This window comes from Rhinoraja longicauda, chromosome 36 (genome assembly GCF_053455715.1).
Source record: "Rhinoraja longicauda isolate Sanriku21f chromosome 36, sRhiLon1.1, whole genome shotgun sequence".
In the NCBI taxonomy this organism is placed as follows: Eukaryota; Metazoa; Chordata; class Chondrichthyes; order Rajiformes; family Arhynchobatidae; genus Rhinoraja; species Rhinoraja longicauda.
Window position 1 is genome coordinate 13,968,940 of NC_135988.1, and position 14,517 is coordinate 13,983,456.

Consider the following 14,517-nt stretch of genomic DNA (forward strand, 5'->3'; position numbering starts at 1 on the left):
TGAGTATAGGAGCAAAGAGGTCCTTCTGCAGTTGTACAGGGCCCTAGTGAGACCGCATTAGGGTCCAGCATTCTGTGTCTACCAACAGCTTTCAAATCTCCTCTGTGCCCAAAAATCTACCAGTCTCGGCACTGGGTATCTACACCAAGTGAGACAGTGCCAGAGAGCCCTGAAAGTGAGGAAATGTCTCTCGCTGCAGTGTGAAGTGTGTTACAAACCTTCAAGCAATGCAGTGGAGCGTCTGATCAACTGAAGTTAATCACCAGGCCGCGCGCGGCCAGCCGAGGAGATTAATCAGTTGGTTCACAAAAATAATTGTGCATCTTCCTTCATTTTCTTTCCTCTGTTACTTTACTATGATGTTTAGTTCAGTTTTTAGTTTAGAGATACGGCACAGAAACAGGCCCTTCGGCCCACCGAGCCCGCACCGACCAGCGATTAAGACTATCCTACACACACTAGGGACAATTTACGTTAACTCCAAAGACGTACAGGTATGTAGGTTAATTGACTGGGTAAATGCAAAAATTGTCCCTGGTGTGTGTAGGATAGTGTTAATGTGCGGGGATCGCTGGACGGCGTGGACTCGGTGGGCCGAAGGGCCTGCTTCCTCGCTGTATCTCTAAATCTAAAAATCTAAATCTAAAAAGCCAATTAATGTACATACCTGTACGTCTTTGGAGCGTGCGAGGAAACCGAAGATCTCGGAGAAAACCCACGCAGGTCACGGGGAGGACGTACAAACTCCGTACAGACGGCGCCCGTAGTCAGGATGGAACCCGGGTCTCCGGCGCTGCATTCGCTGTAAGACAGCAACTCTACCGCTGCGCCACCGCGCTGCCCTGTTGTTAAAGTAGTCCTTGGCTGCACAAGGCCATAGGGAAAACTTCCCTGCGTGGCCGGCAGATTTGCCAGTGACTGACTGTGTGTGTATCTCTGTCTTGGCAGCTTACCACATGGTGCTCAGTCATTCCACCGAGACGGTGCGGGGCGAGCTGGTGAGCCAGGTGATGCGGATGTTGGCCTGTTACCGAAAGCACTGTGCCCAAGCTCCAGCCCACAGGGGCCAGGTGAGACCAGGGTGGGTGACCATTTGATGCCACCCTTGGCATGAGGTAGCGTAGGTTATCTGGGTTTCACTCCGCTGCCATGAATGGTGATGGAACGGTCAGTGACTGGAATCCAAGATCATTGCAGTTGATGTTATTAGTTCTTCACATCACAGCTCATTAATCACAAGCTCATAAACGATAGGAGAGAAATAGGCCATTCGGCCCATCAAGTCTACTCTGCCATCCAATCGTGGCTGATCTATCTCTCCCTCCTAACCCCATTCTCCTGCCTTCTCACCATAACCCGTGACTCACGCACTAATCAAGAATATATCTATCTCTGCCTTGAAAATATCCATTGACTTGGCCTCCACAGCCTCCTGCGGCACAGAATTCCACAGATTCACCACCAGCACTACAGAATGTTCTGTCTGCATTATATGCTGCTAACAGAGGTGCTGCCACAATAGACAATAGGTGCAGGTGGAGGCCATTCGGCCCTTCGAGCCAGCACCGCCATTCAATGTGATCATGGCTGATCATTCTCAATCATTACCCCGTCCCTGCCTTCTCCCCATACCCCCTGACTCCGCTATCCTTAAGAGCTCTATCCAGCTCTCTCTTGAATGCATTCAGAGAATTGCCCTCCACCGCCTTCTGAGGCAGAGAATTCCACAGATTCACAACTCTCTGACTGAAAAAGTTTTTCCTCGTCTCAGTTCTAAATGGCCTACCCCTTATTCTTAAACTGTGGCCCCATAACGCCAGGTTCAATCCTGGCCACCGGTGCTATCTGTGCGGAGTTTAGTTTAGTTTAGAGATACAGTGCGGAAACAGGCCCTTCGGCCCACCGAGTCCACACTGACCAACGATCCCCGCACATTAACACTATCCTACACACACTGGGGGCAATTTACATGTTTTGCCCAGCCAATTGACCTACAAACCTGGACGTCTTTTGAGTGTCGGAGAGAACCGAAGATCTCGGTGAAAGGCCACGCAGGTCACGTAGGTAGAACGTACAAACTCCGCGCAGCCAAGTACCCGCAGGCAGGATCGAACCGGGGTCTAGGCGCCACAAGGCAGCAACTCTAGTGCTGCGCCACCGTGCCGTCAAAACTATTGGTCATTCACACCACATTAATCCTCCGTCTGTATTGTGTGTGCACAGCGCTGCAGGGCATCGATGTGCTGCCACACAGCTCCAACATCGCAGGTTCAATCCTGACCACCGGTGCTGTCTGTGCAGAGTTGGAAAGTCCAGTCACGCTCATTGGCGCCACCTTGTGTTGGAACTAATTCTAATGCTTTGCTCTCCAATAGATGGTGATGCCCCAGTTTCTAAAAGTCCTGCCTCTGTACGTGAATTGCCTGCGGAAGAGCAAAGTGTTGCTTGAAGGGCCAGAATCCCCCATCGCTGAGAGAGCCTACCTCAGGCACGTGGTCATGTCCATGGATATTGCAGAGACCAATGACTTCTTCTACCCTTGCCTCTTGCCAATAGTAAGTATCCTGACTGTGGAATCGCCGCCAACCTTGCCTGCCTTGAACAGAGGCTAAAGATAGACACAACGTGCAAGAGTAACTCAGTGGGTCTGCCAGCATCTCTGGAGAAAAAAGGATGGATGAGTGATGTTTCAGGTCAGACTGTGACATTTAAGAGACCTTTAGACAGTCACATGGATATGCAGGGAGTGGAGGGATATGGGTTATGTGCAGGTAGATAAGAGATGGTCTTGGCATTATGTTTTGCACAGGCATTGTGGGCCGATTGGCCTGTTCTATGTTCCAGACATCCTAACTGGTCTATACTGAAGATGGACCCAAAATGCTGAAGTAACTCAACACGTGAGGCAGCATCTCTGGAGAAAAAGGGTCTGAAGAAGGGTCTTGACCCGGAAAATCACCTATTCCTTTTCTCCAGAGATTCTGCCTGACCCGCCGAGTTACTCCAGCACTTTGTGCCTATCTTTGGTGTAAACCAGCGTCTGCTGTTCCTTCCTCCACATCCTAGTGTAGTGAGACCAGTGTGAGAGTAATGGTAGTGGGCAGGTCCACGAGATGGTGAACGGTGGTCCAGGCAAGCACACAAACCTAACCACGGGCGCCGTCTGTACGGAGTTTGTACGTTCTCCCCGTGACCTGCGTGGGTTTTCTCATAGATCTCCGGTTTCCTCCCACACTCCAAAGACACACAGGTTTGTGGGTTAATTGACTTGGTAGTGCGTTTGTAGGGTAAGTGTTAGTGTGCGGGGATCGCTGGTCGGTGCGGACAAGGGCTGTATCTCTAGAGCAGTGGTTCCCAACCTGTGGGTCGCGACCCCAAATGGGGTCGCGACACCAATGCCATGGGGTCGTTAAATGATTTTGAGCTGATATGAATATTATATAAAACACGGTGAAATGCATATTAAGATAGTTATATAAATTCATACTATGAAACTAAATGTAACAGTTCCCTAAGTCACTCAACACAACGTGTTGTCACTCAAGCCAGTATTGAACATTTTTGGTTTCTGTTTTGTCTTGGTCGCGCCACCGCTGTCGCTCCTCCCACTTACCTAGTGTTGTACGCGCGCTTGCAGTGACACGTAGTTAGTTTTGTTCGAGTGATTCTTAACCCTTTAAAAATGAGTGTAAGAAAGAGAAAGTACAGTGATGATTTCTTGAAATGGGGATTCACTGACATAGTTAATGCAGGTGTGGAAAGACCACAGTGTGTAGTATGTTTGGAAGTTCTTGCTCATGAGTCTATGAAACCAGCTAAACTTCAAAGACATCTCGAAACTAAGCACCCTGATTTGAAAGATAAAAGTATTGACTTTTTTAAAGCAAAAGTTGTTGGTGTCAAAAGCCGCCGGCTTGATAGCAGTGGATTATTTCAAAACAAAAATGTAGCCGCCATTGAAGCTTCATACACGGTTGCATTAAGAATAGCACGTGCTAAAAAGCCACACACAATAGCTGAGAATCTTATTTTTCCATGCACCAAAGATATTGTACGTCTCATGATCGGTCCTGAAGCGGTAAATAAATTATCGCTTCTATCCGTGTCAAACAATACGGTAAAACGAAGGATAACAGATATGTCCGAGGATATTTTATGCCAAATTATTCAAGAATTAAAAGAAACTCCAACTGGGCTGTTCAGCATACAGCTTGATGAAACTACTGATGTGACAAACTTTGCACAACTTCTTGTGTATGTTCGTTATTATAAAAATGAAAAAATTAAAGAAGAATTCTTGTGTTGTAAGCCTCTGCAAACTTCAACTACTGCTGCTGATATTTTTGATTTAATTGATGATTTCTTTAATGAACATTCAATTGAATGGAAGAAATTATGCGGAGTTTGTACTGACGGGGCACCTGCAATGCTCGGCTGTAAGTCTGGCTTCCAATCGTTGGTTAAAAAAGTGACTCCAGAAGTAATTGGGACTCACTGCATGATTCATCGACAAGTATTAGCTACCAAGACGTTACCTGAACCATTGAAAGAAGTGCTTAACCGAGTGATTAAAGCAGTAAATGTCGTTAAATCAAGGCCACTTGCAACACGGCTCTTCAAAGTTTTATGTGAGGATTTGGGATCAACGCATGAAGCACTATTGTTTCACACAGAGGTAAGATGGCTCTCGAAAGGAAAGGCGTTGAAGAGATTTTTTGAATTAAGAGGAGAGCTTCAAATATTTCTCGATTCTCAAAATGCAAGCGAATATGAATCATTGTTGACGGATGAATTTACGTTGTGCAAATTGGCATACCTGGTCGACATTTTTGAGATATTTAATAGTGTTAATACAGGATTACAGGGTAAGGAAAGTACGATAATATCTTTGTCTGAAAACATATCGTCTTTCAAAATGAAATTGGAACTCTGGATCACCAAAATTAACCATAAGAAATTATACATGTTCCCAACACTTGTCCAATTTGTTGAAGAAGCGGCAAATGAAATTAACATCGATGACTTATATAGCTTGATACAAGAGCATTTGGAAATTCTTACTGTTCGATTAAGAAGTTATTTTCCTGATGAATGTTGCAAATCTTTCTCCCTTACAATCAACCCATTCAATGCCAATGTATCTAATATCCCTGAAGCAGCAGAAGAAGAGTTCATCGACTTAAAAAACAATTTTGAAGCTAAATCATGGTTTGGTGAATTGCAACTACAAGAATTTTGGGCAAAAAGTTTCCAAAAATTCCCAGTAATATCAGAAATCGCGATAAGGAATTTATTGCCCTTCCCAACAACTTACTTATGTGAAGCAGCATTCTCCCAACTTCTCATCCTTAAAAACAAATACCGAAATAAATTAAATCTGGAAGACGACTTGAGGTGTGCCATATCGACAACGGAGCCCAGGATAGAATTGCTAGCTAAAAAACTGCAATACCAGCCGTCTCATTAAAGTCAGTTCATAAACATATTTTACATAACGGTGGAAATTTGTGTGTTCGAACAATTTTGAATTGATTTGCAATTAATTAATGTTTGTAGGAGCTTTGGAATTTTTTATGAATAAATAATCTATAATTCAATAATCGCAATATATGGCAGTTTGTTGTACAAAAACCGAATGTATATATAAGATATTTTAAGGGTTGGGGTCGCTTCATGATTGCTTGTTCTAAAATGGGTCGCTATATTTGAAAGGTTGGGAACCACTGCTCTAGAGTAAAGGAGACTGATGTGAACAGCAGGGGTTGTACTGGGCAGTTGTGTTAAACCTGACTCGCCATGATCACATTGAATGGTGGTGCTGGCTCAAAGGGCTAAATGGCCTACTCCTGCACCTATTTTCTGTTTCTATGTTCCTCTCTCTCTCTCTACGGCAGCACGATGTGAGTGGGAGCCAAGCGTTGCTGCCTCGTGCTGCCCGATGCTCACGCAGGTGGCTGTCAGACAAGGGCTTCTACCTGCTGGCGGATGGACTCAGTCTGCTGCTGTGGATCGGGATGTACGCCCCCACTGAGTGGATCCAGAATGTCTTTGGCGTGCCCTCCTTCAGTGCGGTCGACTGCGGACTGGTCAGTACCATCTCTTTACACTTTAGACATACAGCGCGGAAAAACAGGCCCTTCGGCCCACTGGGTCCGTACCAACCAGGTGACACGGTGGCGCAGCGGTAGAGTTGCTGCCTTACAGCGAATGCAGCGCCGGAGACCCGGGTTCGATCCGACTGCGGGTGCTGTCTGTACGGAGTTTGTACGTTCTCCCCGTGACCTGCGTGGGTTTTCTCCGAGATCTTCGGTTTCCTCCCTCACTCCAAACACGTACAGGTGTGTAGGTTTATTGGCTTGGTAAATGTAAAAATTGTCCCTAGTGAGTGTGTAGGGTAGTGTTAATGTGTGGGGATCGCCGGTCGGCACAGATCCGGTGGGCCGAAGGGCCTGTTTCTGCACTGTATGTCTAAACTAAACTAAGCCAGCGATCCCCGCACACTAACACTATCCCACTCACTAAGAACAATTAACCTACAAACCTGTACGTCTTCAGAGTGTGGGAGGAAAAACCCACGCAGGTCACTGGGAGAACGTACAAACTCCACACAGACAGCAATCATAGTCATAATCGAACCCGGGTCTCTGGCGCTGTAAGGCAGCAACTCTACTGCTGCGCCACCGTGCCGCCCTGTTCACAAGAGGCTCAACGGACAGGACCTTCCCCTGTGAGGGGGAATGATCAGACTGTTCTTCACACTCCAAAGACGTACAGGTTCGTAGGTTGATTGGCTTGGTAAAATTGTAAATTGCCCCTCGTGTGTGTGGGACAGTGTTAGTGTGCGGGGATCGCTGGTCGGCAGGCAATTAGAAACTCAAACTTAATGTGTTGGTGCAGTCCATGGCCTTTGGGGTGGCGGGGGTGGGTAGGGGGATGGAAGGCAGCACATCCTCAAGGAAACATTGGCTTCAGCCGTTCCTCTTGTTGTGTTTCAGGGCGTTCTCCCCGTGCTGGATAATGCACTCTCACGGCAAATCCGAGGCATCGTCGCCAGGGTTCGTAAAGAGAGGCCGAGATTCCTAAAGGCAAGTTTGTCATCAGTCTGAAGAAGGGTCCCGACCCGAAAAGTCACCTATCCTTTCCACAGATGCTGCCTGACCCGCTGAGTTACTCCAGCACTCTGTGTCTCTCTTCGTTACCTGCTCTTGGATAGTGGACCTTGAGAGACGAGAGGTTATTGATACACTGGTGATGTGGGGGTTGGGGTGGGGAGGGGGGAATAGGAGATGTGTTGGAAGGGAGGGGCAGGGCAGAGGAGAGAGCAATGGGCACATCAAGGCAAGGATAATCATCTGCCCCTTTTTCACATCGCTGTTTGGAGTAATTTGCTTTGTGTAAATTAGTTTCTCCCACCTAATAAGCAACCCCCACTTCAAAATGACCTTTATCTGTGCACGGCGGGTGGCTCGATTGTATTCATAGAGTCATAGAGTGATACAGTGTGGAAACAGGCCCTTCGGCCCAACTCGCCCACACCCGGCTACCCCAGTCCCACTTGCCTGCGCTTGGTCCATAACCCTCCAAACCTCTCCTATCCATGTATCCGTCCAACTGTTTCTTGTATCTGTCCAAACCTATTCATGTAGAAACAAAGAATTGCAGATGCTGGTTTATATCAAAGATAGATACAAAGTGCTGGAGTAACTGAGCGTGTCAGGCATGCTGTCCGACCTGCTGAGTTACTCCAGCACTTTGTATCTATTGATTGTATTAATGTATCGTCTTTGACTGGCTCGGACACAAACAAAAGCTTTTCACTGTACCTTGGTCCCAGTGAGAATAATAAACCAAACTTGGCTCTAGTTTAGGAAAGGTGGGAGATAATGGAACATTGTTTATATTTGTGCTTTGGAAGGGCAGTTCAGTTTAGTTTAATTTATTGCCACGTGTACAAAGGTACAGTGAAAAGCTTTTGTTGCGTGCTAACCAGCCAGTAGAAAGACAGTACATGATTACAATCGATCCATTTACAGTGTACAGATTCATGGAGAAGCGACACTACTCTACCCCTTGCCCAATGGGAGAGGGGAGAAGAGTGTGGCCAAGGCACGACTTGTCCTTGATTATGCTGCTGGTCTTGCTGAGGCAAGGTGGGGTATAAATGGAGACAGAGACTGCATCAGTAAGGGAGTTCCGAACCCGCACTTTGAAACCTTGCTCCTTTCAGACGTTGACAGGAGAAGCAGAATCGCCGTGACTAACGCACGCTCTCACTTGTCGTTCCAGTTGCTCATCGTGAAACAGGCGGATGAAGCAGAGAGACGGTTCCAACAGTACCTGGTCGAAGACAAGAGTCCCAGTGGGGGAGCCTCGTATGCAGACTTCCTCTCTCATATCCACGTCTCCATCCAGCGATCCCTCCAATAGCCCCCACCCAACCTCAGCTCCAGGAGCTTTCTTGCCTCCTTTAAAAAATAAAATTAAAAAATGTATTTAATTATTATAAAAATGAACTGTGTACGTGGCTGTACATGTGTGTATGTGTACATGGCGAAATGTGCATGCATATAGGTGCCAGCACCTGTGTCACGTGTGTATGTACTGTGTATGTTTACATGGCTTTACATGCATGTGTGTACCTACGTGTGCGTACATGGCTGTACATGCGCGTGTGTGTATATGTGCGAGCATCTTCACGTGCGCACAGGAGAGCACCAGTAATTAGGGAATTAGGCATCAGGATTTGAGTATAGGAGTAAAAAGGTCCTTCTGCAGTTGTACAGGGCCCTGGTGAGACCACATTTGGAGTATTGTGTGCAGTTTTGGTCTCCTAATTTGAGGAAGGACATCCTTGCTATTGAGGTAGTGCAGCGTAGGTTCATGAGGTTAATCCCCTGGATGGCGGGACTGTCATATGAGGAAAGATTGGAAAGACTGGGCTTGTATTCACTGGAGTTTAGAAGGATGAGAGGGGATCTTATAGAAACGTATAAAATTTTAAAAGAACTGGACAAGCTAGATGCAGGATAAATGTTCCCAATGTTGGGGGAGTCCAGAACCAGGGGCCACAGTCTAAGAATAAAGGGGAGGCCATTTAAAACTGAGATGAGAAAAAACTTTTTCACCCAGAAAGTTGTGAATTTGTGGAATTCTCTGTCACAGAGGGCAGTGGAGGCCAAATCACTGGATGAATTTAAAAGAGAGTTAGATAGAGCTCTAGGGGCTAGCGGAATCAAGGGATATGGGGAGAAGGCAGGCACGGGTTACTGATTGTAGATGATCAGCCATGATCACAATGAATGGTGGTGCTGGCTCAAAGGGCCGAATGGCCTCCTCCTGCACCTATTTTCTATGTTTGTTTCTAAATGGGCAATTAGGGTGGGGCACTGGTAAATAGGAATTAGGGTGGGGCACTAGTAAATAGGAATTAGGGTGGGGTACTGGTAAATAGGAATTAGGGTGGGGCACTGGTAAATAGGAATTAGGGTGGGGCACTAGTAAATAGGAATTAGGGTGGGGCATTGGTAAATGAGCAATTATTGGATGGCTGGGAGAATAAGTGAAGGTATGGGTTTCCTCCGGGTGCTCCGGTTTCCACACAATGGTGCTTTTATTGTCAAATGTGCGGTGAAAACACAAGTGAAAAGACCAGCGTGTTTGTCAGATAATTGGACTATAAATTGTCCCAAATGTGTCGTGAGTGGATGAGAAAGTGGACTAACATGGAACTGGTGTGAACGGGTGATCGATGGATGGCAGGGACGGTGGGACAAAGGTCCTGCTTCCAAGCTGTATCTCTAAATCTCTAAAAATGCAGATCCAGTCTGTCTAAAGTTCCATGTTCATAAATGATAGGAGGAGAATTAGGCCATTCGGCCCATCAGGTCCACTCCACCGCTCAATCACGGCTGAACCATCTCTCCATCCCGTTCTCCTGCCTTCTCCCCATAACCCCTGACACCCGTACTAATCAAGAATCTCTGCCTTAAAAATACCCCTTGTCTTGGCCTCCACAGCTGTCAGTGCCAATGAATTCCACAGATTCACCACCCTCTGACGTGCGTTGTACCTTTACTTCCTGTTTTCCCGCTACGTCCGGCACTCTTTGTTTTCGATTCTCTCTGCGTCCCCATCCTTTCCTCGCCGGCTAAAACCATCGGGTCGAAGGAAGAGCGTGGCTGCCGACCGCTGATCTGGGCTCTGTTTCCCTCTCTGGAGGACTTGCAGGCCGAGTCTGGCCTGGTTCTTGGCAGTGCGTTTGTGGAGAGTGCGGTGGACAATGTTCCGAACGCACCTCTTCAATAAAAGCATAGAGTCATACAGCCATGGAAACAGGCCATTCAGCCCAACTTGCCCGGACCAAAAAAATGGGTGAAATACTAACCCTTTGAATCTGAGAATCATACAGCAGAACTTTTATAAATTGCTGTCCTGCAATCCATCAGAAATCCTGATGGTTTGTCATTCTGGCTCAAGTTGTACCTATAGAGTCAAACAGCATAGAAACAGACCATTCGGCCCAACTAGTCCAAGCTGACCCATCCAATTTGGCCAATAATCTCACTAAACCTTTTCTATCCATGTACCAGTCCAAATGTCTTTTAAATGTTGTTTTAGTACTTGCCTCAACTACCTCCTCTGGCACCTCATTCCGCACGCCCACCACTCTGTGTGAAAAATGTTGCCCATCAGACATTAAATCTTTATCCTGTCACGTTAAACCTGTGTCCTCTGGTTCTTGGTTCTTTAAATAAAGACGCTGTGCGTTCACCAATTTGTGGTCGGCACTCCCACCCAGTGGCGAACTGCTGAAATTGCAGGCGGCCCCAATTTGCCACTCCATTCCATTCCCTGCACCCCCTCGTCTTCTAATCTCTGCACATCTTCATTCCCCCAGAAAGCAAGACCTTTCGGGCCTTTTGTGCACCAAAGAGCAATTCACTTCTCCAGCGACCCGGGCAGAACCTGTTCTTACTCTAAACAATTCCAGGGAATCTAAACCTGGAGGGCACAGGTTTAAGATTTAAGTGGTTTAAGAAAATGGAAAGAAGGAAAGGGGCAAGTTCACCACTCAGAAGGTGTTTGGAACGAACTGCCAGATTGCCAGCAATTGCAGTAGTCCACCACTGGGTGGGAGTGTCGACCACAAATTGAATCATCCTGCAATTACAGCAGCGTACCAGTGGGTGGCAGTGGGTTCAATTGGACTTTAATGTCGCAAGATGCAGTGAAATACTTTCTTTCAGAGGTCGGATTCAAGGGTAAAACAAGGCATTGAGCACAAGAGTCAGGAGGCCATCTTCTTCTTCTTCTTCTGTCTTTTGGACCTGCAGCTCCGTTGAGGCGAGCCTGGCCAACGTGTCATCGTCCAGGTCAATCACGAGTAGCTTACAGGCTCATAAACCCTTAAAGAGAAACCAATGTCTTTGCTACGTCAGCAGACCGCAAAATGCCTTGCCTCCCCAAGCCAGGCGGCACCGGCAAAAGCATGCAGGTACAGCAGGCAGTGAAGAAAGCCAATGGAATGTTGGCCTTCATAGCAAGAGGAGTTGAGTACAGGAGCAAAGAGGTCCTTCTGCAGTTGTATAGGGCTCTCGTGAGACCGCACCTGCAGTACTGTGTGTAGTTTTGGTCTCCAAATTTGAGGAAGGATATTCTTGCTATTGAGGGCGTGCAGCGTAGGTTTCCTAGATTAATTCCCGGAATGGCGGGACTGTCATATGTTGAAAGACTGGAGCGACTAGGCTTGTATACACTGGAATTTAGAAGGATGAGAGGAGATCTTATCGAAACATATAAGATTATTAAGGGGTTGGACACGTTAGAGACAGGAAACATGTTCCCAATGTTGGGGGAGTCCAGAACCAGGGGCCACAGTTTAAGAATAATGGATAGGCCATTTAGAACTGAGATGAGGAAAAACTTTTTCAGTCAGAGAGTTGTGAATCTGTGGAATTCTCTGCCTCAGAAAAGGCAGTGGACGCCAATTCTCTGAATGCATTCAAGAGAGAGCTAGATAGAGCTCTTAAGGATAGCGGAGTCAGGGGTTATGGGGAGGAGGCAGGAACGGGGTACTGATTGAGAATGATCAGCCATGATCACATTGAATGGCGGTGCTGGCTCGAAGGGCCGAATGGCCTCCTCCTGCACCTATTGTCTATTGTCAATGTTGAAGGCCTTACCATCGCCAAGCTCAACATCTTCGAACAGGAAGCCATAATACAGCTTCAGAAACGTTTGGTTAGGTCGAATTTGTGTGCAGATCAGGCCACCCCATTACAGGAAGGATTTCGAGGCTTTGGAGAGGGTTGTTTTTACCAGAATGCTCTGGTTTAGAGGAGATTTGCTACAAGGAGAGTTTGGACTTGAAACCTGAATTGTTTTCTTTGGAACGGTTGAGGAGAAACCTGATAAATGTATATTAAAAATCATAAGAGGTGCAGATAGGGGAGACAGTTAGAATGTGTTTCCCGGGGTGAGGATGCCAAAGACGAGGGTTTAGATTTAAGGTGAGAAGGGTAATGTTTAAAGGAGATGCAGGGCAATTTTCTTTTTACACACAGAGGGTGGTGGGTGCCTGGAACATGTTGCCAGGGGAGGTGGTGGAGTTAGATACGATAGCGGTGTTTCACAGGCTTTTTGATAGGCAAATGGATATGCAGGGAACTCAGGGAGATGGAGGATATGCAGGCAGAGGTGTTTAGAGATACAGCGCAGAAACAGGCCCTTTCGACCCACCGGGTCCGCGCCGACCAGCGATCCCCGCACACTAACACTATCCTACACCCACTAAGGACAATCTTTACATTTACCAAGCCAATTAACCTACAAACCTGTACGTCTTTGGAGTGTGGGAGGAAACCGAAGATCTCGGAGAAAACCCATGCAGGTCATGGGGAGGCAATAGACAATAGGTGCAGGAGTAGGCCATTCAGCCCTTCGAGCCAGCACCGCCATTCAATGCGATCATGGCTGATCACTCTCAATCAGTACCCCGTTCCTGCCTTCTCCCCATACCCCCTCACTCCGCTATCCTTAAGAGCTCTATCCAGCTCTCTCTTGAAAGCATCCAACGAACTGGCCTCCACTGCCTTCTGAGGCAGAGAATTCCACACCTTCACCACTCTCTGACTGAAAAAGTTCTTCCTCATCTCCGTTCTAAATGGCCTACCCCTTATTCTTAAACTGTGGCCCCTTGTTCTGGACTCCCCCAACATTGGGAGCATGTTTCCTGCCTCTAATGTGTCCAATCCCCTAATTATCTTATATGTTTCAATAAGATCCCCCCTCATCCTTCTAAATTCCAGCGTACAAACTCCGTACAGACAGCGCCCAAAGTGGGGATGGAACCCGGGTCTCCGGCGCTCCATTCGCTGTAAGGCAGCAATGCCACTGTGCTGCCCTGGAGATTGGTTTAAATTGCTATCGTGTTCAGCACAGAAACTATGGGCCGAAGGGCCTGTTCCCGTGCTGTACTGACTGTTCCATGTCCAGTCTTCCCCAGTACCTCACCCAAGTCTAACAATGACCTTTGTATCTCATCCAGGGCTCCCACTATTTCTTCCCAAGCTTCTCACAGCATCCTTGGATATATCCGATCAGGCCTGGGAAATTTGGTGACCTTCATATGCCTTAGAACCATCTGCAAGGCATCTTCAAAGACTGACCCAAGATTCCCAGTCTTCATGTCTTTCTTCACAGTAAAGACAGAGGAGAAATACTCATTGAGGACCACCCTCATCTCCTTCGACCCAGTCTCAGAGATGACCACTTTGGTTTCTTAGGGGTTAACACGCGGAGAACGTGCAAACTCCGTACAGACAGCACCTGTGGTCGGGATCGAACGTGGGTCTCCAGCGCTGTAAGGCAGTGACTCCACCACTGCGCCACCGTGCCGCCCTGAAACAGAGTCATACAATAGGGAATTGGATGCTCATTCCCATCAAAACAGGATCACATCTCTTCCAACGACGTGCCACCAGACCGATGGGCCACGGCCTGCAGGGGGAGCCACCGAGTCCCCAAGGACCGGAGAACCGGAGAGGAGGGGGATGGGGGATGCAAGAACAAGGGCCGGTAAGAAACTTGACCGGGGTCTTGCCATCCTTCTGTGCCCTCGAGGTCGACCCTGAGGCACGAAGCCCTGAAGGTGGCCGGGCGAGGAGAGGGATAAGGGTTCGCTGGACAATCCGGACAGAGGTGATGGCTGTAGGTCCTGCAGCAGCCTGGGCTGGGCACTGCACAGTCACGGGGAGAACGTGCAAACTCCCTACAGACAGCACCCGTAGTCAGGATCGAACCCTGGTCTCTGGCGCTGTAAGGCAGCAACTCTACCGCTGCACCACCTACTCGCGATAGAGAAACACCGAAGATAGACATTAAAAAGATGGAGCAACTCAGCGGGACAGGCAGCATCTCTGGAGAGAAGGGACAGGTGACTTCTTCAGATTGAGAGTCAGGGGAGAGGGAGGCACAAAGATAAGGAAGGGCAAGGCGTGAAAAGGAGGCATCAAAAGA

The 14,517-nt window shown here is 47.6% G+C and overlaps 1 protein-coding gene across 1 annotated transcript in view; it reads left to right on the plus strand.

Annotated features, from left to right (window-relative positions):
• The window catches only part of LOC144610319 (protein transport protein Sec24C-like), a 36,384-nt gene extending 27,902 nt beyond the window's left edge, over nt 1–8,482 (plus strand). The window contains exons 18-22 of the mRNA XM_078428930.1: nt 949–1,070; nt 2,376–2,555; nt 5,895–6,086; nt 6,996–7,085; nt 8,287–8,482. Coding sequence (XP_078285056.1) covers nt 949–1,070; nt 2,376–2,555; nt 5,895–6,086; nt 6,996–7,085; nt 8,287–8,427 — 725 coding nt within the window. The 3' untranslated portion in view covers nt 8,428–8,482. The remainder of the gene's footprint in view (nt 1–948; nt 1,071–2,375; nt 2,556–5,894; nt 6,087–6,995; nt 7,086–8,286) is intronic.
• The last annotated feature ends 6,035 nt before the right edge of the window (nt 8,483–14,517 follow it).